The sequence below is a fragment of the Sarcophilus harrisii genome, chromosome 1, assembly GCF_902635505.1.
Source record: "Sarcophilus harrisii chromosome 1, mSarHar1.11, whole genome shotgun sequence".
NCBI lineage: Eukaryota > Metazoa > Chordata > Mammalia > Dasyuromorphia > Dasyuridae > Sarcophilus > Sarcophilus harrisii.
Window position 1 is genome coordinate 11,802,558 of NC_045426.1, and position 26,838 is coordinate 11,829,395.

At 43.5% G+C, this 26,838-nt stretch overlaps 1 protein-coding gene across 1 annotated transcript in view; it reads right to left on the reverse strand.

The window, feature by feature from the left end:
- The window catches only part of ERC2 (ELKS/RAB6-interacting/CAST family member 2), a 981,774-nt gene that overhangs the window by 617,500 nt on the left and 337,436 nt on the right, over positions 1-26,838 (reverse strand). The window contains 1 exon segment of the mRNA XM_031952165.1: positions 20,717-20,884. Within this exon segment, the coding sequence (XP_031808025.1) occupies positions 20,717-20,884 (168 nt within the window).

Sequence of the window (26,838 nt, forward strand, 5' to 3'; positions counted from 1 at the left end):
AAGCAGAAACAGGCCAGCCCAAGGCTCAGGCGAAGCCTTTTCTATATTTCACACTTTTCAAAACTCCAGTTAGAGTTTCATTAAAGCTGGCAACAATCTGGGCTCGCCATTGACCCCTGGTGTAAATGGAGCATTTCTCTGTGAAAAGAGATCCTGGGACCCTACGTCACAGCAGATGTGATCAGGGGTGTGAGGAGGCTGCAGTATATTACAAACCATGTCCTGCCCATAAGAAGGGGGATGAGAAAGTCAGCAAGACCAAATACAACCAGAAACAGAGGACAGACGGTCATGGGGTGATGAGTTCTGGACCCCCCCATGGGGGAAAGGCAGAGCTCTGGCACATTGGGTAATCCCAATGGGGAGGACTGATGGGAGATTATGAACAAAAATCACATGGGATGAGGGGAGATAAGAAGTGATCCACATGGGGGAAAGATGGCAGACATCAGAGAGCTCACAGTTTTAATTCAGCTCAACCCGTCAGCAAGTTCAGAACCAAACATAACCCCTCCCTCGCTCTTATTTCCCACAGAACACCTGCTCTCAAATCCCCATGGCCACCATAGGCTTTACCCAAAGTTCATCTCTGATCATGTTACTCCCTGTTGTCCCTGCAGCAATATATAAACTCTGCTGCTTGGTTCTGAAACGCCTTCATACCCCGTCCCTTCCTACCCTTCCAGGCTGCTTACCCATTACTACCCTGTCTGTGATCTAGCCCTCCTGGCTCTTCTGCCCTTGTGACTCCCATATCTCAACTCATGGTGCTTCCCTTGGTTGTCCCTCAGGCCTGGAACTCTCTCCTCTGCCTCCTGGCTTACCTGGTGCCTTCAAACCTCAGCTAAAGCCCCACCTGTCCCAGTTCCCTTAATCTCGATGCCTTCCTATGTTGCATCTCTCCCATTTATTCTGTATGTTATCATATACGGATCCCGTTTATATCACACGTCTCCATATTTGGAGATCATTAACAGCACTCACCAACCCAAAGTTATGGTGAGGATCAGATGACATAATATTTGTAACATGTTTGGCAATTAGTGAGTACTAAATAAATGATTCTTCTTTTTCCTTCCCTATGCTTTGCAAAGGAAGTGATGTTTTTGAAGTTTTCATAGGATAAGACCTTTCCTTTTGAAATGGAACTTTTAATTATCCATTAAGGATTCCTTCAAGCCAAACAGGAAGGGTCAACTGAGCTACAAACATCCCTGACAAACATCAATTTAATGGAAACATCTACATCATCTTAACATTTCTGCTTAAAGTCATGTTTTTTTTCTTTTTTTCAGAAAAAAAAACAGCTAAAGAAAATAGCCATTTTCTAAGTACAATTTTCCATGGAACCTGGTGAAGCAGAAAGGGAGTGTGCTGGAAGCCACAAAAACAATTAAAGATGTCCAAAAGTGGAATTGGCAGGGGCAGCTAGGTGGCGCAGTGGGTAGAGCACCAGCCCTGAAGTTAGAAGGATCTGAGTTCAAATTTGACCTCAGACACCCTGGGCAAGTTACTTAACCTCAAATTGCCTCAGAAAAAAAAAGTGGAATTGGCTACTTCCAGAGGTAGTGAGTTTCCCATAACCAGAGGTCTTCAAGGTAAGACTGAACAGATGACCACTTGCTGGGTATTCTGCAGAGATAACGATGTCCATTTATGAATTGTGCACTCTATGATCCTTCCAAATCTGGAATATGGACATGAACAGCTAGTCAACAAGTGTGCGTTATGGGCTGACTATGAATAAAGCCCCAAGCTAAGTGATGGAGATGCAATGAAGGGCAAAACCCCAGTACTGCCCTCTAAAAGCTTACATTTCTCTGTCACTTTTTTTTTTTCAGGGCTGATGCAAATCAACCATGTGTGACTGAGAGCTCATCACATGATTGGGGAGCACAAAACATAGCGGGGCCTGGCAATGGCCTCCTATGGAAAAGTCTAGTTAAATTCTTACAGAGCTCCGATCCCAAAGTCTCCAACTAGAAGATTTATGGAGAGATGTGTAACAGCTCATCCGATTTTATCAGAAACAATTTCTGGATAACATCTAAAATAGTTGTCTTGCAGAAAACAGGTTCACTTGGCCTGAGTCCAAGAGTGTGAGGTGTTATCCAGTCCTCGGGAGGTCACAAAATCATACCCAAGGCGTTGCCTCATGACCCGCTCTGTCTGTTCCCTCCATAAAAGCAGCAGCAGGCTTAGCAAGGAGCAGAGGCTGCCAATATGGGAATAAGAGAGTATGAGAAGCACTTTGCTGCCTGGACTCCAATTTTTAAGATGTCTCCACATTTATTAAGTTCCTCCACTCCACCATCTGGCTAAGGTGTACACTTTTATATCAAAATGAAATGAGGAGCTGATGTAGTTCAAATGTGGCTCATCGAGGACTTCCAACTTCCCATGCCATGAGCTGTAACTGAATATGGGCAACAGCGAGGTTTCAGCCAGCTTGGGGTGCACTGCTAGGTCCTGGCAGTCGGAAGACCCCCAACGCCCATGCTATCAAAGCCCCACAAGCTAGAAGTGCAAAGGGAACCGCGGTGGCGGGGGCTTCTTTTGTTCACATCTGTTCAACAGCTTGAGACTTGCTGGAGAGAGGGAAAGCTCCACTGCAAAGGCCCCTTACCCATGGCTGGCATTCAAGGGAGGAAGGACAGACAACAGTCTGAGCTGGTACTGTGCCCCTCAGAACGATGGCTTTCAAGAAAAAAGTCAATGGCAACTGTTTGGTACAGTTTGAATTCTCTTCCACAAAGGAAATATAAGCCCTTCTCCCTTTCATAAAAACATCATTATTGATTGATGATGGATTGATTTTTGCAATGAAAGGGGATGGATAATGTGGACAGCTCTACCATCTCCTGCCTAGGTAAGTGCAATCATAATTCAGACAAAACTGCATTGTTCCTTGCTTCCAATTCTAGAATTTGCCCTGAAATCTGATTGTTCACAGGAGTTAGAAAAGATATATTTAGTCGTTGAGTCCATTGCCTTGGAGCTGAAAGAAAAACTTTCTTATTGTAATCTTTTCAGATATCTATAAGGGAGGGAGTGTCCCTCCCCACCTCAAATGATGTAATTAAAAAACCCAGGACTTAAAAAAAAAAAAAAAAACTTCCTCCTACAGCACCACAAACGTGTGAATAAGCTGCCATCCCATGGGGACAATGGGGACTAATCTAGTAAGGGAATCAGTGGCACTCCTGGTAGGATTCTATGGTAGAATAGCACACTCAAGTGTTTTATGGAGGGAGACCCCTTTATCCTTTCTGCAGAAAGAGAGGAAGGGTCTTTTTCTCCTGGAAGAATGTCCTTTCTTAGAGAGCAGGTTTGTTTTTATTTTTGCCTTTGTATCTCCAGCACCTAACCCAATGTCGGGCACATGAGGGCACTCCATGAGCGTTCAGTGATTGACTGAATGCCCTGGCTATGAATTCATGTTGGAAGGATACTCCATTGGGTATATCCTACTGTTCCTACAGGACAGATATATAAAAATCTGGGATTAGAACAAAATAGGAGAAAGAAAACAGACTGGGTCACATTTTCGAGCTTGACTATTCTGTCATTGCCCTCCTCATGTTCCCATTTTGGGGATTTCCCATGTTCCCATTTAGGGATGCTACATGGTCATGAATCTTGGAACACTAGTCCCTCTGAAAATCAAAATCATGGTTGACCCAAAGAGCACTGGAAAGACAAATAGAATCTACAATCAGGCGGCTTACTTGCTTATAAAGATTCGGCAGTGGAAGTGCCATCCAAGATATGAGATATATGGTCCAAGAAGGCGTACCAATTCTGGTTTAAGAACAGAGGCAACAGATAGATATCCAAGTGGTTCACTGGTGTCTATATAAAAGTCAGGAAAAAGATCTAAAAAGGGATCTTCCATGGCAGGTGGGAGTCTCTATGAAGAATTTATGATACAGCATGGATAAACATCAAGAACAAGAAAATATAGGGGAACTGTCATCTGTGCCACTGGAGAGACTGCCCATATTGACAACTAAAACATTGAAGTAATTTCTAAGAGCTCTCTCCTTGCCTTGTCTTGGATGGGTGGGGAGATGGTCGAGATTTTGGATTTCAGTGGCGCAGGGAACTGCTGCTGAGGAACCCTTCTTTCCCATGGAAGAGTAGTAATTTCTCTCTTGCTGGGGGGGGGGGGGAGGCAGGAGAAATTGAAGAACTTGAACTTGACTCCTGCTGTAGAGCTGACATTTGGCCATGATCATAAAACTTGAGGGTATCAGCAGAAAGAAGAGTTATCCCCAAATCTTCTTGACTCTAAAGCCAAGCTTGCTTTCACTGTGGTCTTTTTTTCTCTCAATAGAGTTTTAATCATTCATGACTTTACCTCTCTGGACCTCAGTTTCTTCATGTGTCAAAAGAAGCTGGCTCCACTGCCCTTCCTGGATCTATAACTATGAGCCTATGACCATTTTGATTGTTCTTCTCCGATCAACTTCACCCTGGTGCTGAGAGATCCAGAATCGGTCGGCCTTTCCATGACTGATTTCCTACTGGTCCTGCCAGGTATCAGCACCAGCATCCCAGCTCGGAAGCTTACTTTCTGTGAGACCATAGTGTGTGAGTTACTTTTTAACCCTTTGGAGACTGTTACTCCAGATGTAAAATGGGGACAATAATACCTACAGTTTGAATGTCGAGATAATTCTGAGAAGCAAATGAGATGCAAAGTTACGTAAAACGTGGGAGAACTTAAAGTCTGAGGAGGAGAAGGGCAGGATGATGAAGAAAAGAGGAGGAGGAAGAAAAGGGGGAGAGATGGAGGAGGAAGAAGAAGAAAAATAAGGAAGAGGAGAAATTCAAAAAGAGGAGGAAGAAGAGGGGAAGAGGAAACACAAAAAGGAAATCATAAGAAAAAGAAGAAAAGGGGGAAGAGGAGGAGGAGGAGGAAAAGGAGAAAAGATGGAGAAGGGAGAAGAAGAAAAATAAGGAGGAGGAGAAATTCAAGATGGGGGAAAGAAGAGAGGAAGAGAAAAAGAAAAAGGAAGTCGTAAGAAAAAGAAGAAAAGAGGAGGAAAAGGAGGAGAGATGGAGGAGGAGAAGAAGAAAAATAAGGAAGAGAAGAAATACAAGATGCGGGGGAAGAAGAAAGGAAGAGGAAGAGAAAAAGAAAGTAGTAAGAAAAAAAGAAAAAGTGGAGGGAAAGGAGAAAAGATAGGAAAAAAGAAGAATGGGAAGAAATGGAATGATGAAGGAGAAAGAAGAAGATGAAATAGAAGAAAAGGAGAAGAAATACAAAAGGAAGAGGAAAAAGAAGGAAGAAAAAAAGAAAAAGAAAATGGTAAAAAGATGGAGATGAAGAAGAGAAGAGTAGAAGAAAAAAGAGAAATTATTTAAAAATAGGAGGAAGAGGAAGGGAAGGAAGAAGCTACAGTGTTATTGGGTCTCCTGGTGTTATTATGATAGGGACAAGTGGTACAGCTAGATTTCAGACTAGCTATCCTAGGATACTGTGAGAACTCCATGAACAGTCACTCTAAATCCTCTATGAAGAATTGACATTCACAGCTAAAGCTCATCTCCAAATGTACAAGGGTCAAGAGTGGCTGGAAAAATCAGTTAGCCTGCCCAGAAAAATGAAAACTCCACAAAAGAACTGAAACTCAGGAGTGTAACAGCCGGACTCCAGAAAGTCATTATAGTGACTATCCAGGTATAATTAAGGAGTCAGTGGAGCAGCCGTAAGAACGTCAGACTGGGCTATGTATCTAGCAATCTGAAACTTGGAGCAGAGGAGAGGGTAGATTCAGAGACTTGGACCTGTGATCCAGAGTGGGATGCAGAGGGAAGAGGGAGGAGAGAAAGATGAAGGGGATGAACAGGAGAGGGGAAGAGAGGAAAAGGAGTAAAGAAAGGGAATAGAAGAGGAAGAGAAACAGGAAGAGGGAAGAACAGAGGTCCACATATTTTGGAGCTGATTTTTCAGCAAATAGTTGCCTCCAAGCTACATAGAAAACAAAAGATGGTCATGGGAGAGAGGGGTCATAGGTGGGGACTGAAGATAATGCTTACTCCAAGACTTGCCTGATAAGATCAAAGTCAGGGAAATACAAGAGATAGAGTCACATATTTTACAGAACAATGACTGGGTCAGGGTGGCTGGGGGTCAGACTGCAAGAAGAGAGGTACAACAGCTCCTGGTATCCCTGAAACTACATAGTATAATTTTTCCACAAATAGTTTGTACTTGCTTGGTTTACATATGGACATTTCCTTATCTCTGTGCATCTTGCTTCCTCTCCCTAAAATCAAATTTAACCGAGGGCAAGAACTGTTTTACTTCTGGTTGCTTTTGCACCCACAGTCCCAACCCTGCCCTGGGCATACAATTGCTGCTTAATTAACGTATGTTGAATGTTGATGGAATAAAGGACCTCGGCTGGCTAGTTTTGCCTTCTATGCTTTCTATGTCTGTGTTGACTCATATGGTTATTTTGATTGTGCCCCATTCACACCCTCAGACGCTTCCAGGACCAGGCTCGGTGCCTCATGGCCAATGTACTTGCTCGGGGTTAATTGACAACGAGGGCATTTAGAGCAGTTTCTCGGTATCAGGCCTGACAAACCTCGTTAAGCACATTGTTCGTCCCTGCAGATCACTCCTAGAGATGTTGAGGGCTGACCCGATACTGATCTAAGCATCATCCCAATGGACCACATTCTGCTGTAATTTATTACAACAGCCAAATTGAATCCACATGACAGTGCTCAGAGCCAATTTTCATTGAGTTGTCTTTTTTCTCCCACAAAGATCTGTGGAGACGTTATTTTCAGTGATTTATTCAATATCAGACATCGTATCTATTGAATGAATTCTTTTCTTTAATCTCGAGTCTCTACCTAGAAAACAGTAAAGTTCGCCCGGCCTGATTTCTTCTTCCGATCCCACATCAATTACGAAGATATGGTCAGGACCTTTGCCACCATGTGAGATTTTTCCAAGTCATGCTAAAGGCACAGGGAATTCCAGTGGCCGGTTGCTACCGACACCGGCGCCTACCTTCCTCTCAGATCCACTGCACACGTGCAAGAGGCAGAACCGGGTCCCTCACTTCTCTCATTTCACAGAAATGACTTGGGAGCAGCAAAGATCTCGTGGAAAACTGCCAGGAGAAGAACGGCGGGGTCAGTGGGCGTCTCTCACTCTCCTGGGCTTCCACAAGGGCCTTTTCCGAGTTGAGCTGTGCCCCTACTGGAATCCAAAGATGATAAAGGCCCAGGCCCTGCTTCATGCACCAGCGGCCACGGGGGGGTTTCTGGATGTGACCTGAGGATCTTTTCTTCTTCCTCCTCCTCCTTCTCCTTTCTGTGGTCCAGATAACTCCCAGTCAATGTACCAGCTGAGAGCTGCATGTGAGGTAGTTCCCCAACTACCATGACGACTTCATTCCATCTATGCCCATTTCTTCTCCTTTACTCTCCATAAAGGATAATGCAGAGGACGATGTTTAGTTTGAAATCCAGAAGAAGAGATTTGTGGGACTGACTTAAACAAATATACATCACACCAAAAAAAAAAAAAAAAAAAAAAAAAGAAAGAAAGAAAGAAAGAAAAAGAAAAAGAAAAAGAAAAAGAAAAGAAAGAAACATACAACAAATGCTTCAACAACATAAGGAATTGAAACACCCGACACAAAGATCACAACCACAGTCTCCCAGGAATGGTTTTGCAGAGTTTAGATTTAAGGACAGCAAACCGATGTGGATTTCCCTGTGAAAATTGCACTGTTTATTTCTAACTCGATTTCAGTGATTTAAGTCCAAGTCACTGTAAACAGTACAAATATATAAATTATCTTGGGTGTTTAACCTAGTTCTCTAACTAGGGCACAGAGCTGATGTCTGTAAAAATATTTAAAATGGGAGATTTAAGTGATGGCAAAGCAGAGCTAGCCAACTGACATACTCATGCCTTTCTGCCTCGAAAAAAGCTACCAAACAAAATCAGCGAAGCGTTGTTTCCTATTATTTATATCATCTTAAAATCACATGACATTTATCCGACATTTACATTATAAACTAAAGACACATTTTAAATGAGTCCTACTTCTCATGGTTAAATATTTACATATTTTGATCCTTGGAGTAGCTAATAAAAATGGATAAGTATTTTGTCAGAGTCCGATACATTCTATTCCTGAGGGTTCATAACCCATCATAAATAAATAGTAACTATTTTAAAGGCAGCATCCGAGACCTTCTTCCAAGAGCTTATACATAAAAATCATAACTCTGCTTATGGAACTTTGAAAATATTCCCCCCTCAGACTCCGATGGATCAGAGCTTGTCAATTCTCTTCAAAGACGCAGGGTGCAAACCTCTCTCCTCATATCCTCCCATAAACTCACCAATTGCAGTCCAGCCAGTGCCCTGGGGCCATCCATGATACATGGGGACCAATGGAGCCCACAAGCTGCCCATCGGTTGCTCTCTGATCTTCTCATGAATAACCATGAGTCTTCGGGAGTACAAGAAGTATTCTCCTACCTGGTAACAAGCTTTATTGGGCACACAGGCCGACCCAGCTGCCTGGCACCCAGTGCCCCTTCCCACCCTCTAGGCCCCTTCGTGCCGCCCTGTCTCAGGTCACACACGGCCTCCCGGCTTGCTGACAGTTCTTTGCATGTACATGTCCTTCACTGAAAGGGGAGCCAGAAAAGAGAGTTTGGGAGGATTTGCCCAAACCTGTCGCTGTTTTAAAACAGTAAAAGCTTCCTGTTTGGTTCATTTGGGTGAAAAGGGTGGGGGAGAAGTCACTCACAAATGTCTACTATGGGTCAAGTACTGGGGATGCAAAAGTAAAAGTGAAATATATAAATGATAAAAGACAAATGATAAAAGACAAACATAAACAAAAGAGAAAATTGTCCTTTTAGAGGGATGAAGCTTCCACAGAACAGACAGGAGATCCTCCTAGACAGCAGAAAAGAGCTTGTGTAGTTTTGACAGGAGTTAGGGAGCCGTGACACAAGGGAGAGGAGGAGCAAGGGCATCGCAGGCCGGGGGGGACAGCTCGGACTCTCATTGTCTGACTGCTTCCTGCCTCACCTCCTCCAGGAGAGAAAGGACCCCGTTCTCTCTCTTACTCACATCCCAACTCCCAGCTGAAGGGAGGACTTTCCCCAAAATGGGAGGGATGATGCCGGAGATCTGCTCTTCTGCCTTCCCCCTCGCCCCGCCATCCCGGGCCTCCCTGTGCACGATACCTGCCCAAGGCGGGGGGGGGGGGAGGCTCTGCCATCTCTTAGAGACGTTTCCCATCTGGAGAAAGCCCTGGCTCTGGAGCCAGCAAGGACCATAATTACGTCATGCAGCTTCCTCGCCTGTGCATTAGGGGATCAGACCAGCTGGTCCCTGGGGCCCTTTCCAAGCCAGGGTTCCCTGATTTAACATGCTCGATTCCACATCCAACAGCTTCAGCAGCACCCACTGCCCCATCCTACCCGCAATGTCACTGACCCCTGTGGTGGCAGATTTACAGCTGAAAGACTCAGAGGCCATCCCATCCCATCTCCTTATGTTCCAAGTGGAGAAACTGAGGCCAGGGGAGACGAAGATGCTTGCCCACACAGGCAGGGAGGGACAGAAGCAGGACTTTGGGAGTCCTGACTTCAGAGTGCAGACGGTTCTGGTCCAGGCCCTGCCGGGGCTGCTGCCCACAAGCCGTGAGGACCCTGCCCGCGAGCTTCCCGTGGCACCCAGGTAGCGAGGCCCAGACCCAAGGCAGCAGAACCTCCAAAGAGGCGGGCCTCGTTCCAAGGCATGAAGTATTTACTGTCTATAAAATATTAAAATTCGCCATAAAGGTTGTTGGATGTTGGGCTTGCCCCGGGCCTGCTGGAACTCGGGATTGAGACAGTCACATCGGAAAACCTAAATAAACACTGGCTGCATGTTGAATATTCATTAGACACGGGCACTTTCCATAAAAAATCCATGATCCAGCGCACTCCCCACCCTCAACCCAGCAGGCACGCACTGGGCCGGCCTGAAAATGCCCGGCCTGATCTGGAGGGGAGCCTCGCACCCAGGACTGGTCTGGGCACATGGAGGAAAGAGGGAGGGAGGGAAAGAGAGAGGGAGGGAAAGAGAGAGGGAGGGAGGGAGGAAGGAAGGAAGGAAGGAAGGTAGGAAGGAAGGAAGGAAGGAAGGTAGGAAGGAAGGAAGGAAGGAAGGAAGGAAGGAAGGAAGGAAGGAAGGAAGGAAGGAAGGAAGGAAAGAAGGAAGGAAGGAAATTACATAAGTAAGGGAGGGAGGCAGGGAGGGAAGAGAAAGGAAGGAAGAAAAGAAGGGGATGGGAAGGGAAGGAGAAAGGAAAGGGAAGAAAGGAAGGTAGATTTATTAAATATCTATTATGTACCAGGTACTATATTAAGAATTTTATAAATATTTTTCATTTGATCCTTGCACGAGCTGGGTTTTTTATTATCTCCATTTTATAGGTGAGGAACTGGTGACTTGACCAAGATCATTGCTAGTAATTCTCTAAGGAAAGAAAAGGAAATGAAAGGGAAGAGAAGGAGGGGGTGAAGAAATGATGATGATGATGATGATGATGATGATACTATCCTACTGATGTTTTACAGCACTTTACTTCCATGGCCCAGCTCAATTTTCATAACAGGCTTTTTGGGGTAAGTAATGCAGACAGTATTTTCTCCACAAAAGGAACTTGGGAAGGGTCCTTAGACACCATTGATTCCAAACCATAAACAAACAAAAGGACTTCCTATTTTACTGTAACATGGAGACTCAGCTTGAAGACACCCAGGGAGGCCCACCTCCAACCTCTCTCTCCCACCCCCAGACCCTCCTGTTCTCTTTTTGGAAAGCTCTCATTTCTAGGAAGTTTTCTCCTGACATCGAACATTAATCTCTCTAACTTTCCTCCACTGCTCCCCGTTCAGCCCTGTGAGGACAAAGGGAAAAATCAGATCTGTCTCCCCAGTGCCAGGCCTTCAGCTCCTCAGAGACACTGCCAGGGCCACAGACCCTCCCCTCTCTTCTCCAGGCTTAGCACCCCACCACTCCCAGTCCTTTTAAGCTCTCCTCATATGACAGACTCCACATCCTTCTCCATTCAGATTGCGCTCCTCCTGCCCCTCTCCAATTAATCACTGTCTTGACTTCACCTTGTAGCCCAGAACTGAACAGAACACCACAGATGAGATCTGATAAAGGCAGAGGGCAGAGGCTTTCACCTCCATAGTCTAGGAAGTTCCGGTCTTTTTGGAGAAATCCCAAACCACAAACAACTCTGCTGACTAATTCTTCATATTGCCAATTTCATCCCCATTTTACAGATCAGGAAACTGCAGTCCCAAGCTAGTTAATCTCAGAGGCAGGTCCTGAGGTCAGGTCTATCCGACTCTAAGTCAGTTGCTACATTCAGTCTGCCTCAGTAAATGTTTCTAAGTCTAAGCAATGTTTTTTAACACAAGCAGATGTGTTTTTGTCCAAGGCATTGAACAACCAACGATGACATGACAAACAAGGGAGAACATTTCTTGAACATTTTAAATGAACTCCTAAGGAGACAGATCTAACTATTCTAAGCATATCCCTACTAAGCAAGGAGGGACCCATTGTCCAGTTTCTCTCTTAAGGCAAACCATGGTTGAAGTCAACCAGAGATGGGGGAGAAGCTCTGGGTTCTAAGCCCCTCCATTATTTGCTGAGTCCTCGAGGACGGGAATTATTTGATTTTTGACTTTGGATCCCAACACTTTGCACCATGATGGGCATAAAGAGGATGCTTAAAAAATACTCAGTGAGTTGACTTGACCCTTGCCTTTTGCATGAGATGAAAAAATAAGGATGTATGTCTAGCTCAGTGAATGAAGGCATGAGTTAATTGGTTATTAATTAGCTGATGTTTGTTAATTAGTTGAATGCTTGCTACATATCAAGCACTGTGCTAAATTCTGGGAATACAGATACAAAAAAATGCACCAGGAACTGCCTTCAACGAGCTTCCATTCTAATCAGAGGCAATGCACATAGTGGATGCTGGGGCCAGGAAAGAATATTTTGGTCTGCGAGGTTGCAGCGATGCTGAGGGGAACAATAGGAAAATCCATTTCCAGAAGTGGACAGCCCTTTCCCAAATGGGGAGTAGCGATTGTTTGAGGTTAAGTAAGATAGAAACCAGAAGGTCCATGATTGCTGAGATGCCTGGGCTCATGGAGTTTGGAGCTGAATGGATTAGCTTCTTCCTGGGGTCGGGGAGGTTGGTAGCAGAAGCAGAAAGAGAAGCAGAAATATCAGGGCAAAAATGGCTAAGGAGAGGGAGGAGATGAGAATTAACTGAAGGAAACAGGGGATCCTCCCTGAGGAGACGACACCCGAGCTGAAATCGGAAGGAAGATGAGGATTCTGGGAGGCAAGTAAGAAGGAAGTGCCTTCTGGGTAAAGGGATCAGCTCTGGAAAAAGCGAGATGGGACACCAAGGCTGGGGATCCAGGTCTCCCCAAATGTTGCACCCAGCTAGAGAAGGAAGATGAAATATAAGCAGAAGGAACCCTGGAAGGCAGACCGAGGAAAGCCACAAAGACCAGGACAGGGAGAACATTTGGAATATATCTTAATGGGAGGGGGAAAGGGCTTGTGAGTGGCAGGATAAGTTGACTAGCTCTATTAGCCTATTTTTCACAGGCTGGGTTCCAAGCGAAGGTGGCCCAGTGCCAGCCAGATTAGCAGCCACGCAATCTAGAGGGCACAGATACTCCCAGGGAGTATTTGCAGCGTTCAAACCAATTAGCACCAAAGCCATTGGCACCGACCTAATGCCAAGAGAAAGATATCCAGGCATTCAAATGAAACCGATTCCAGTTCCTGCCACTTAACAAAGCACTGCCCCAACCTGGACACCCGCACACAGAGTCAGTCCGCAGGCTTTTGAGTACCTACTGTGTGAAGGGCCCTGAAGTCACGAAGACAAAAATCCCACAGCCCTTCCCTGCCTTTCACTAGGGGAAAATAAGACAGTCACAAATAGATAAATAAAATACATTAATTAGCGACCTTCGCCCTACCACCTACAAGCATGTCTACATCTCTTCCGGGCTTTACAATTTAAAAAAAAATGACACTACATCTTCAAGCTGTAATCTCATATTTCCCCTCCCTCCCTTAGCCAAACTCATCAAAGTCATGCACACTTCTTGCTTCAAATCTCATTCCTCTAGCAAAATTCTCTCCAAAATTACCAAAAAGTTGTCAAAACTGACTGACCATCCTCTCTCAGACGCTGTCCTTCTTGGTCCCAGTGGGCTATCGGAAACATAACTGTCCTCTCCTCCTGGATGCTCTCTCTGCCCCTGATTTTCAGGACACTCTGCTCTCTAAGGTTGGGGATTCTTAGCCAGGATCCATAACATTGTTTTTTAAAACATTTCGATTATTCTATTTCACTCTAGTTCTCTCTCTTTGTAATTCTAAGCATTTTGTCCTAGGAACTTCAAGATATTAGCTTGAGAAAGGTTCCATAGATTTCACAAGATTGCCAAAGGGTTCCATGCCCCCAAAGTATCCTTTCCATAGGTCCTCTTCATTTCTTTCCTATCACCCCTTCTTTGCCTCCTTTGCTGGGTGCATATCTTGCCACTGATGATATTTTCAAGGCTCTGTCCTATTAAGTGAACATGGATTATGTTCTCGTTATCATTCCCTCTCTGCCTCTTTCTCCCGCCCCCTCTCTTTTCCTCCCTTCCTCTCTTCTTCCCTCCTTCCCTCCATCTCTCTCTCTCTCTTCTCTCTTTTTAACTTCAACATGTACTTCATCACCAGATCTATGCAGAAGAGTCTAGATCCACATATCCAACCTTAATTTCTATCCGAAATGTTAATCCTACATCACTAATTCCTAATTAGATATTTCAAACTGTGTTTCAAACTCAACATATCCAAAACAAATTTCATTACCTTTCCCACCAAATTGGTCCATGATCGTATCTTCCCTGTTTGTCACAGATACCATCATCATTCTACTTACTGAAGTGGGTTACCCTCAATTCCTTCCACACCCTGATCCATCTGTCAATTACTTGTCAGCATCACTTCTGCTGCCCAGGGACAAGAAGATGATGGCTGTCAACCAAAAGAAGCCATATTGTCCAGCTATTGTCCACCCTCTCTTCTCTGAAAGAACAATAATTTGGGGGGCTGGAAAGGATGACAGGAAATTAGCAAATGAGGAGCTGATACACATGATAAATAATGAGAGAGGGCAGGAATAATGAGCTGCAGAGGATGAACTCATCACTTGATCCCCATCCTTGAACAGTGAAAACCCTGGCCAAGATGATGGCTAAACCATGCTTTGTAATGGCAGAAAGAGCATGGAGAACAGGACAAGTGACACAAGGCTGGGGAAGGGAGAGGGAAAGGGGAATGAGGGAAGAAAATGGCAAGAGCAAACTACAGTCCAGTGTTTTGAGTTTTATTCCTGGGGAAATCCTATAGCATATTAGTATAGGGATGCATAAGGATGTGGTATGTTATTGTTTTTAAGACCAATATGGCCTCTTCATCAAGAGCAAGTCAAATCAAACCAGTCTGGTTACCTTTTTTAACAGGGGAACTGGACCAAGAGGTCAGAATGCCATATCTAGACTTCACCAAAGCATGTGGCGAGGTGCTTGAGGGCGGGAACTGTCTCACTTTTTGTCTTTTTATCCCCAGGGCTGATCACTCAAGAAGTGCTTAAAGAATTCTTGTTAACTGATAAAGCATCCCTTGCCATTCTTATGGAAATGATGGGCAGATGTGGGGAAGATGGGAGTAAATAGAATCAGGTAGGTTCTGAATTTCTGGCTGCTCAGACCTAAAGGTTCATCATAAATGATTTTGCTTCAACTGGATGAGAGGCCCCTGGTGGAGAAACCAGAAATGGCTTCTGGGAACTGGACTGTTTCACATTTGGGGTGGGGGGAGGAGGTCTAACAAGAAAGTTTCAGTATCAAGTTTTCAGATGTCACCAAGCAGGGCATCCCAAGTCATCAGATGACATCGGAAGAATCCAAAGAGGTCCCAAAAGACTAAACACTACATTGAATCTAACAAGATTTAATTTAATAGGGAAAAAAATGCAATCGTACACTTGCTTTCCAAAAATCAATTTCAGAAATACAAGCTGGGGACAGTGGTTTATATAAAAACTCCCTGGGGGGTTTAATGGCCTGCAAACTCGATAGGAATCAGCTACAAGACACAGTCATCAAAGAAAGCTAATGTAATCACATTAAAGGAAGTATGCCTTCCAAGAATGAGGAGAGGAGAGCAAGATCCTGGGCCCCGGGAGGCTGCTCGGCAGCACTGGGCTCAGGCCACAGCTCCGTGTTTTAGGAAGAACATTAAAAGGCTGCAAACTATCCAGAGGGGGTGTTTTGGAAAAAATGGGAATCTTTAGTCTGGACAATAAAATATTGAGGGACAACATCATAGCTATCTAGAGTCACTTAAAAGGCTGTAATGTAGAGGAGAGAGAAGAATATTTATCCAGTTTGGTGCCAGAGGACAAGATCTAGGATCCATTAGGGGCAGGAATAGGGAGTTGGGAGATCAAGTTAGGCTTAATTTTAGGAAAGAGAGGAGGAAATAAGTGTTTATTAAGCACTTACTTAACTTTGTGTCAATCACTATGCTAAGTATTTTATAGGTTATCCCATCTGATCTTCTCAACAACTGATCCTTTGGGAGATAGATGCTGTTATTATCCCCATTTTAGAGATGAAGAAACTGAGTCAGAATAAGTGACTGACCCTGGATCACATGGATAGTAAGTTTCTGAGGTCATATTTTAACTTGGGTCCAGGCCTGGACTCCTTCCTGACCCCATGTGCTGCTCACAATATCACAATAACCGACAAAATGCGTCCAAAAGCGCGCGGGCTACTTGGACTCTCTGGGTGCAGCCCCTTGGCTGACAAGATCCTGCCAATCTATGGAGTTTGTTGCACTGAGGCATCTCGGACAAACACGGGCTGTGTGAAACCGGCAGACGCGCTACCTCTCAATACGCACGGTCTCACTCACTGAAATGAGGGCCCGAGCCACCAGAACTTTAGGTCACCTTTAAAACATTCCGCAGTTTCACTGATATAAAATATCGACCCCAAGCTCCCAGCCTCCGGTGGGCCGTGACGAGGGGCCATTCCATGCTCCTGGTCACAGTCTGGTCCCGAGGGCTCCTCAGTCTCGATGGAGCTGAACTGCACATGCTCTGAAGCAGCTGTTCCCCACGCCTCCCACGCTCCATGTCATCATCTCTTTAGGACATTTCCTATTCCAATCCAATCTTGCTACACGGCACTCCATCAGTCCAGAGCCCAGAATGAGACCTGGAAAATGGAATCAAATCGAGTCCAGCATGGGGGCCTCTAGTTCCTCACCAGAGATCAGTGGAGAGAAAAACCAAATCTCTCCGACTCACAGTCTTAACTGAGGGGCAGAGGAAAGGGTCCTGAGCTAGAACTTAGATGACCTGAGTTCAAATTTCAGCTCAGTCACTTTCTAGCTAGGGGAAATAGCCTGGAAAAGTGGATAAGAGCCCCTTCTATAAACTGATGAGTTTATAGTGATAAGTGAAAAGTGATAGAATCACAGTTGGGTTCTGAATGGATTCAAATCCTGATTCTATAACCTACTACCTAGCTCACTGTGGGCAAATCACTCTTAGCCCCATTTATAAAAGAGGGGGGCTTGAATCAGATCATATCTCTGGTTCCTTCTGGCTTTTGATTCACAATCCCTTGGTTCCATTACCCAGCAAATTTCACCAATTGGGATTATAGTATTTTCTTTCTTTTATATATAATTTGCGAAGGTAATTGGGGTTAAGTGACTCTCCCAGGGTCACACAGCCAGGAAGTAAGTGTTAAGTATCTAAGACCAGATTTGAACTCAGGTCCTCCTGACTTCAGGGCTGGTGTTCTCTCCACTGTCCCATCTAGCTGCCCTGGATTATAGCATTTTCAAATGTGTTCGACCTAGATAATCCAAGAACATAGCTCCTCCCCAACAAAGCCCTGTAGTCTAGGCTCCCATTAGCTGCTGCTAATGAGTTTGGGGGGCGTCTCAGCTAAAGCCACTGTCCAGAAATAGAACTGACCCATTGCTACTCATGAAACTCTTAAAGACAGATTCTTTCAAAGACTGAGCTGACAGATATGAGGTGTCAGGCTAGCTTTGCCAAGTTAAATACAGCTATTGAAGCCCATTTTCCTGGCACAAAAAGGAAGCACCCACGCCAGAGTTCCTAAAAGGGAGAAATATGGAGTCCTTCTGCCCCTCTGACAGCGACATGGGTTTTTTATTATTATTATTATTATTCCATGCTTGCACACCTTAATCCAAATTTCCCTGAAGGCTATTCCCAACCCAACCTTCCCCAAGATAACCAATTTCATTTTTTCAGGGGGCTATTTGGACATGGTACCCAAGCAACACAAACTGTCTGAGGGTCCTACATAAAAGATCCAGCATTCAGATTGTCCCTGGTCCAGGTGTTGTGGTTTTCTTCAGGAGAGAAAGCTCAGAAGTCATCAAGTTTATCTGCCTCATTTTACCAAAAAGGAAGGTAAAGAAGTTCAAAAAATTTAATTAATTTCTTTAAATAAATGAAAACACTAGAGATGGAATTTGAACCAGGTTCTCTGGCCCCAAAGTCAAGGCTTTTCCCATGTGCTACCCTGTCTAACTGCCCACAGCAACTGCCCATCACGGCCTCGGCATTTACAATTCATAATGCTCACTGGAGGGAGTGGCTCTGGAACATTTTCCAGATGAAGCAACTGTAATTAAGTGACTTGTCCAAAATTACATTTTAATTAACACATCCCTGTACTAGATATCCTGGGGGTGTTGAACTCCTGAGTCAAGGATCAGAGAGAAAGAAGAAAAGAGGAAGGAGAAGGAGGAAGAGGAGGAAGAGAAAGAGAAAGATGAGGAAGAGAAGGAGGTGGACAAGGAGGAGACGGATGAGGAGATGGACGAGGAGAATGAGAATTATCCACGTGGGATCCAGGCTCAGAGGTGGAAAGGTTGGAGAATTAATGTAGCAGGGACACCAGACATGGGCCCTGACCTTGTTCTCATTCTAATTTCACCCTTTCAGAAGACCTAAGTTAGTGATGGATTATGACCTTTTACCTCACTTCCACCTCGTGCACAGACCTTTGCAGCCTTCCCTCATAGCTTATAAAATAAGAACAAAACAAAGCAAAACACCTAGGACTTCAATTGACTTTTGAAAAATATACTGCATCATTCATAATGGGAAACAGAGTTTTCTATTATACTTACAAGTTTTATAGGGTTTTTTTTTTCCATTTCAATTTATAATTTGAAATTGAAATAGAAAATAGGCTATTAACACTGCTTTCTTATTTTAAAAACAACAAAGACTTGTAAAGTCTTTAAAGAAAAATTGGATTCAGAAAATATGAAACTTCAGTCATTCGTAATGAGCAAAACCATGACAATGTTGAAATCAAAGGATTGTGGGAAAAGCTGACTGACATTACATGAAGTAATGCATCTCACTAATGAAATAGACCTTTTTGAAATAATGCAAGAATAAAAGTCTCACAGATGAACTCAAACAATACAACAAAAAGATCCAAAGAGAAAAAAAAGAAAACTCTGATATATATCATTTGGCTACATGAAAAAACTTAGTATAAAAAGTCAAAACATATCAAGGTCAATTTATATGCCCTGATTGATGGCTGACATGCACAGAAAATTCCATAGGATCACTATTTAAATGAAGTGCTACAGAAGAAAGAGGGCTGGGGCAGAGAATGAAAGGACCAGGATTGGATTTCCACCCTGCCCTTCTGAGCCTTGGGACTCGGGGAATCTCTTCATGACCCTGGGCCGATTTTGGCAACTGTAAAATGGGCAGGTCATTAAGGGTTCTTAAACTGGAGTCCATAAACTACTTTTAAAACAAATTTGGATCCCTGTATTTCAATAGAACCACTTTTCTTTGTCATACTTTGGATTTTATTTCACAAATTTAAAGACACAATGCTGAGCTGGGATCTATGAGAGGATTCCTCACTCTGCTGCCCAGAGGTGGTCCGGGACACACGAAAAAGGTCAGGAACAGCCCTTGTTCTGGACAATCTCTCAGGACCCCAAAGGCTCCCACTGGACGATCATGTTTACATTTGCTATGTAAATCACCCACACAGAAGACCTTTCATAGGTTATAAATAAGCATTCCCTTCTGGCCCCATAGTTGGCTACTAAATGCTTATATTACCCAGGTAATCATTTGCAAACCATTTCCCTTGGCACAGTTTGTACAAACTTTGTTTCAATGACAATCTCAATGGACCAAGGAGACTGGGAAGGAAAGATCCACAGGCACAAGCAAAGCTGTGTGGTGGGGCAGCTGGGAGACTGACAATGAGGCACCCAGTGTAGTGGAAACTCCAATACAGCATCATCCAACTGAGCCATGCTCTCCACGGGCAGAGAATGTGCCCAGTGCAGGGAGAGGAAGGGAAGGCTGGGCGGGGGCCTGAGAAGATCCAGAACGCAGCCTTTATCCCATGAACCAGCAGCAAGGATCATGGCTAGCACTTCTATGGCAAAGTGCTTTACAAATGTTTTATCTGTCATAACAATCCGGGAAGTAGCCCCTATTATTTTGTCTGTATTTCAGATGAGGAAATTAAGATAGACACAGGTTAAGTGGTTTGTCTAAGGTCATAAAGGTTTGAGCCTGGATTTGAATTCAGGTTTTCCTGAGGCTCACTAATATCATGACATCCGCTAGCCTTGAGGATTGAGGGGGTCCTCTGGGTAGGTGCCTAATGGGCAATTACTGGGACCTTGAACTCTTTAAACGAGAGTCTATAGGTAAGAGACATAAGAACCATTCTCTGAGCTGTGGACCCTCTGGTTCACCAATAACCCTCAGGAGCGAGTATTTTTTTTTTTAATTCAAGTTTGATTATGTTCAGACATCCATCATGTCCTTCTGGAAATTAAAGAAAGGAAAAATTCAAAGGCTTGAGTCTGATCCACTGCTAAAACAAGGCACTATGGAAGAAACTCTCTGCTCTCCCCACTCCACTCCCCCAACCCAAGGATTTTAAGCATGGAGGGAATAGAAGCATGTGGGCTTGGCAACAAAGGACATCCGGCTCAAGTTTGGAGAAATGAGAACAGTTAAGGCAGACCATAAAACAACTGGGTGGCTCTCCCATAAGAACAAATAACTTGGGGAATTTTAACTCCGAGTTGATTGGATTAGATCATATCAATGTAAGATACCCAAATCTCTTTTCCATCCTTCAGACTTTATTTTTGTCAAAGCCCAACTTTGCACGGGGATTTATTTTGCAGCTACAAGTGTTACCCCCAGGTTCTGCAATGGTGAAGTCATAAATTCACTGTGGTTTGATTGCCAGGTAATAAAAATACAAGTTCAGTGGAAAACAAAACGATGAAAACAATTGAGTAAGACTATTGACGAATAAAAAACCAAAGGTGAACATGCACATTTCCCATTCTAAAATTTCAGAGAAAGAAATTCAATTTCTCCATCTGTTTGGTGAGACTGTCCTGTAATTTCCCCAATCCAGGTTCTCCACTGGTTCCTTAATACTACGCAGGATCACTACCCTGTTGGCTCTCAATCCAAGGAGAATTCCATAAGGGACTCACTTTTTTCTGCAGTACGTTGATTTTCCTTTCCTTCACTTCCAGCATGTCCTTCATATCTCGGATCTCTCCAGCCAATGTCCCTTTCTCTTCTGTGAGGTCCTGTAGCTGTTTGGTCTTTTTGTTGAGAAAAGATTCTTTCTCCTCCAATCGTAATCTCAAGGCATCAACCTAGAAACAGGATTGAAAGGGAAGTAATGGAGATTTTACTCAAAATAACCTTGAAATTATCTCAATTTGTCAATTATGAATTTGATTGTATGGATAATTTGAGATTAGCAGATCTCAATCAGTTGTTTATAGAAAGAAATTAAATGAGCCAAATTTTGATAAGATGAAGAGATGATAATAATTTTATAACTATGTGCTAAGTACTTTACAAATATTATCTCCTTTGATTCTCATAACAAACCTGCTTGGTAAATGTTATTTTCTCCCAATTTATATATGAGGAAACTGAGGCAGTTCAACACACTGCCTGTTAAACCACACAGCTGAGAAAATAAATGCCAGCTTGTCCCTAGCATGGACACTCTTAGATCATTCACACCATCATCAGGACATCCCTTGCTCAGGAGCAGCTAAACCCAACTTCTTGTCGTGCTCATTTATATTAAAATAAAATTATTTGTTCTTACGCTACCCTACTCATAAACACTTATGAATATGAAGCACAGTGTGAGGGGGATTAAAATCCTATGAAATGAAATAATAGTCAATTCAGATTGAAGGACCACGTAAAAGTCATGTTATTCTTAACATCTTCTGCCCTCTCGGTCTACCTTCCTGTCATCATCTCTGCCAAAGGAGCATGCTAAAGTGATTTTAATGATATGTTTCTTCTTGTTCTTCTTGTTCCTCTTTGTCCTTCTTTCTCAAAAAGAACCTTCTTACGTGTCCCTCCTGCCATGGCCTCTCTGGCCCAGCCCTCTTAATCTAACCACCCCCCTCTCCATCCTGCATCTTTTGTCTTTGCCCAGGGATGCTCTTGTTCCTCAGTTCCACTTCCTGGAATCCAAGACTGCCTTCAAGACTCAGCTCCAAGGCTGCCTTCTATAGGAAAATTTTTCCCACCTTCCCAACTCTGAGTGCCCTCCCTCCCAAAACCTCCTTCTCTATTCACTCCTGAGACAGTCTATAAATACAAATAGACACACAAATTGTGTTTACTTATACATAGATATATGTAAATACAAACGTCTGTATTGTTTATAAATATACAAATAATACACACGCAGAACATGCACATAGTTCTCTCATTAGGATATACGTTCTTGAGGGAATGGCTACTTCACTTTTGGTTCCATATGCCCAGTGCTTAGCATAGTGCCTGGCAAACAGTAGATCAATGCTTATGGGAGGGGTACTGTGCCATCTAGCCGTCCTTAGAATAGAATGCTATGAATGAATACATGTTTTGCTCAATAAGAATTGAAATAAAAACGCAGAGTTTAAAAGTAGGATTATAAACTCAGAGCTTCCAGGGACATTAGACATCATCTAGTCCCATCTTTTTTAAAAAAGCAAATGAAAAAAAGTAAAGTCAATAAGTGTCTTGTTCAAGGTCTCACAGGCTCTAAGTGGCAAGAATGGGCTTGTTTCCACTGCAGTCTGCAGCCATGACTGGCTTTCCATCCCACTCACATCTAAGGTTGGGAATACCATATCTCTGATCGTAAAGGACAAAGATACAGACAGAGACAGACCATAGAGAAATAGATATAGACAGAGACATAGAAACAGACAATAGAAAATGAAAGTGAGCATCTTATGGGAGATACAAAGTCAGAGACAGACAGACATTATAGATCTAGACATATATAGATATATATGTACTTTAGAAAATATATCTTATGGGAATTTTAGACAGATTTGTTTATAGAGAAATAATATCCCCTTGGTAAGAATAAATCTCAATAGAAAGTACAGGTAAGTAATATTTAGGTAGACCAATTAAGGAGACAAAGAATATTATTAAAGCACTGACCAAGAAATTACATCAAGACTTGCAATCACAGCTGAAAGTGGGCAGAAATAGACTTTCATCTATTGTGATGATGTGACTCCAGAAAGACCCACCATCATGCATAATTAATCATAATAATTATTTATTATGTTAGTTTATTAGTCTTGAATTAAAATCAAACTTATTAAATATTTATTTTAAATGTACCTGTATTAAATTTGTTTATATTTGCATGATAAGATAATTATTGTTGTGACATTTAAATATTGATTATTTTCATTATTTTATTTTAATAGTAAATGTAAATATGTGTACATAAAACATGTAAACTTACATTTACCCAAGACAAAATGATTTATTACAACTGTTATTTCATTCAATATACACAACAACCCTATGGGCAGGTGTTATTATGTTACAGAAGTCCCTCCACATGCCCACACCCAGGTCTGACCATACTTAAATCCTGAAACAGAACAAAGCATCACTGTGTCTTGGGAGCTGCCTGGGGTATGCTATGCACTGGGGGAAGGTTAAAATAACAGATCGGAGGCGAGGATTCTGGCCTCAAGGAGCTCCCCCTGGGGTGGGGAGACCACGTCCAGAGGCGCAGAGCAGGAGACAGAGCTGTGGATGGCATGGGGTGTGAGTAAGAGGGAACTCCCAGAACATTCACAGACCAAGAGAGGCTTCCCCTGGGTGGATTCACAGAAGGGCTTCGATAATAAATAATTGCAGGAGATGAGAAAATGTGATTTGTATCACTGAGGAAAGGTCCCTTATCAAAGCATCCTGGAGAAAGTACTAGATATGGGATCAGAAAGAACTGGATTCAAATCCAGCCTCAAAGATTTACTAATTATGTGAGCATCGGTAAGTCACTCAGCCTTTCTCAACCCCAATCATTTTCACAACTGAAAAACAGGAAGGACAATAGCACCTACATACAGATTTGTTGAAAGATAATAGCATTTATATCATTTACATGCTATCCCATATGATCTTCACAATAACCCTGGGAAGTAGGTATCATTGTCCCCATTTTATAGAAAAAGAAAATGATGCTGGGAAGGTAACTGGCTTGCCCAGCTGGTTAACTCCATGAGGCGAGAATTACACTCTTGACTCAAATTCTAACACTCCATACACCACTCTACCACTCAGCTGAAAGTGCTGTCTATATGGATGCCAGTCGCTGCCATTACTGATGAAATCATGGCTCCACCAAAGTATTTCGTGTTTGCCAAGTTCTTGATTGACATATATCCCACTCGACATTGGTACCATCCCATGAAGAAAAGGAGTTGGGGCATTCTTATCCCCATTTCCCAGTTCAAAGAGACCCCTCCCATCTCTCAAGTCCATGTTCCCATGATCATGGAGCTTAGCACTATCCTTGGCACATACAATAGGTGTTTAATAAATGCACATGGTGAAAACTTAATAAGTTCCACCTTCCCCCTCTCCCCTGAGTGGTAATAAGTACAAAGTTCAACAATGGCCTAGTGCCACATGGAAGACATGCCCCAGAACTGTTTCCATAGTAATCTTCTGTGTTCCATGAGGTCACTAGAGTTCCTGTAACAGTGCTCGCTAAGCTTTGAAGTTGTCCAAGAGAGAGTATTCTACATTGATTTTTGATTGATCTGATTTTGATTAATTTGGATCAGTCCCATATTTGAGTCCACACCCTAACTAGTAACTCTAGTTCAAAAGGAATCGCTCCATCTCCAAAGAGAGAAAAGCATAAATTATCCACTGTAAGAGAGGTAATAAGATGCACTGGGTGGAACTCTGCTGTAGAGCAGCACCAGGAAGCTGAAGGAAATACATCTATCAATCAGGGACAAGCACTTGTGGAGCACCTACTCGGGACCAGGGGCTGGGCCAGACCCATATGGATACAGAGCCGGGGAACAAGGCAAACACTACCTTCAAGGAGCTTACAGACTCAGCCCTCCTGCCAGCTGTGCCCTCTCCTCCATAGCCACACCTTCCAGAGCTGGGGAAAATTAAAAAGCGAGCCAGGCCGTGGCAGCAATCTCCCCATATGTGTCATAAAGGCTGAGCGGCAGAGGTGGCCAACGTCCACACCCCATTTGCTGCACCCAAATTCAAAATGGCAGGCGTGATGGGCCAGCACAGCCCAGAGTGCCCCCAATGGGAAGCCGAGCCAGGTGAGTTCTCACGTCGGGAGAGCGTGTTTTCCACGTACAGGAAAACATGCTCTCGGCTTCAAAGGAAACTGAACAAGGGCCCATCAATCATGTCCTCTCCATATTTGGAGTCTCCTTCAACCCCTGAAATCACCAACCAAATCTGGAGTTTTTAAATCAAGACACAACTGGGGCCCTGAACCACATCCAGCTTTTGACTGATGCTAGCCTGGTTTGCAGTAAGCAAGGATGACATCATTTCTGCAGTCAAATTTGAACTTCCAGATGGTGTGAAACCGCAGGCAGACAAATGGTCCTTCTGGTTTGGGAGAGCTGAAAAACCCGGGACGAAAAGGTGGGCAGAGCCATTGCGGGAGTGAGCCCAAGGGGTTGATCCACCCAGGACAAGCTCTATCACCAATTACTTTAGATCAGCTCCGAACTAATAAAAATCTCTGTCACTAACCTTCTCCGTTTTCTAGAGAGTACGTTAAAAAATAATCAGAAAGGGAGAAAAGTCTGGGTTCTATTTCAGCATCAGGTAGATGGATAAAAGTTTAAAAATATGTATTTTGGTCTCTGAGCTCTTTTCTCTTTGACTTTTCACTCAACACCACATAATTTTAAGCGTCCTTGACTCTTGCTCAAACTTTGGCAGCCCGTTGACTAATAAAACTTGGCAAACTCAGGAGTACCATCATCCCTTGGAATAACAAAAGAAGTCAGCCCTCTCCCCATCTCACGAAGACACGCAACCGCGTTTTCCATTCTCCTATCTCGTTTTTCTCTTCTTATGCAGGTCTTTTACAAAAGGCCTGAACATGCAGTACACTACCTGACAGCGGAGAACACGTTGTTCACATGGTGCTTTGAAAAGAAAGGGAGAGATCCGTGGAGTTGGCCCAAATTGCCAAAGTTGCAACGATGCGCCATTAATCTTCATGTCAGCACCCGGGACTCCGGTCCAGTTCCAATGGTGAGCGGTATTTTCTGAGGTTCTTTGCTAACACGGTGTGACCTTTTGCAGGATGCCTTGGGGGGAGGGGATGATGCTTTGAAAATTCATTTCTGGGGCTCAACTCAAACCCAAAATGATGCTCCAGAAAGAGTGGAAAAGGCCTGAATGTCTGGCCCCAGAGCATAGAATAATCGCATTGAGAGGAAGTGTGGCACAGTGGGCAGAGCAATGTTGTTAAGGTCAGAAGGAGTTTGGACAATTACTCCCTATGTGGCCTTGAGGACACTTGATCTTCCTGAGCCTGCCTCAGTTTCCTTCTTTTTAAAATGAGAGCATTGGAGTTGACCCCAAAGGTTCCCCCACGTCAGTGATCACAGGATCCTGTAACTCAGTATGATCTCTCACATTCAGATCATCTAGTGTCATGACCCTTTTGTTTTTAACAGACAAAATTCTGCCAGTTTTAGTCACCCCCCAGATTTCTGGAATGAACAAGTTATCAAGTCCCAGAGAAAAAAATTGGGGAAATGGCTAAAATAGTCCCAGTTGGGTCTTCTTCACTCAATAACCCACTTTCTGTTTTCTTTGGAAACTGGAGTGAAATAAATGAAAGTATTTAATTACTTTGAAATTGGAAGGAAAAAAACAATTCCTTGGGTATACACAGAATGTTCAAAGGGTAAGAATCATCTAGAGCGACATCAAATGGTCGATTCTGTGACTTTTGGCAAAAAAGTCCGGACCCTTAGCCTTGACTTGAATTTGCACACTTCAGTCCTAGAGGAGCTGGGCCTGCAGAAGGCTTTGCTGCTGGGAGAGGGGAGCAAGAGCCTGATTAAGGAACCCCAAGTCTGAAGCTCACTGAGTTACCTAAATGATGTTAGAAAGTAGCCTTGGGCTATCTCAGAGCCTGACCCTTTAGGTTATAAGAGAGGGCTAGCCTCAATATTTCTGCTTAGATCAGGGCTGGAGCCTCTGTATTGTTTGTGCATTTGAAGTCACAGGACTGAAGGGTGACACTGCCTAACAGAGGCAGGGAGAGTGT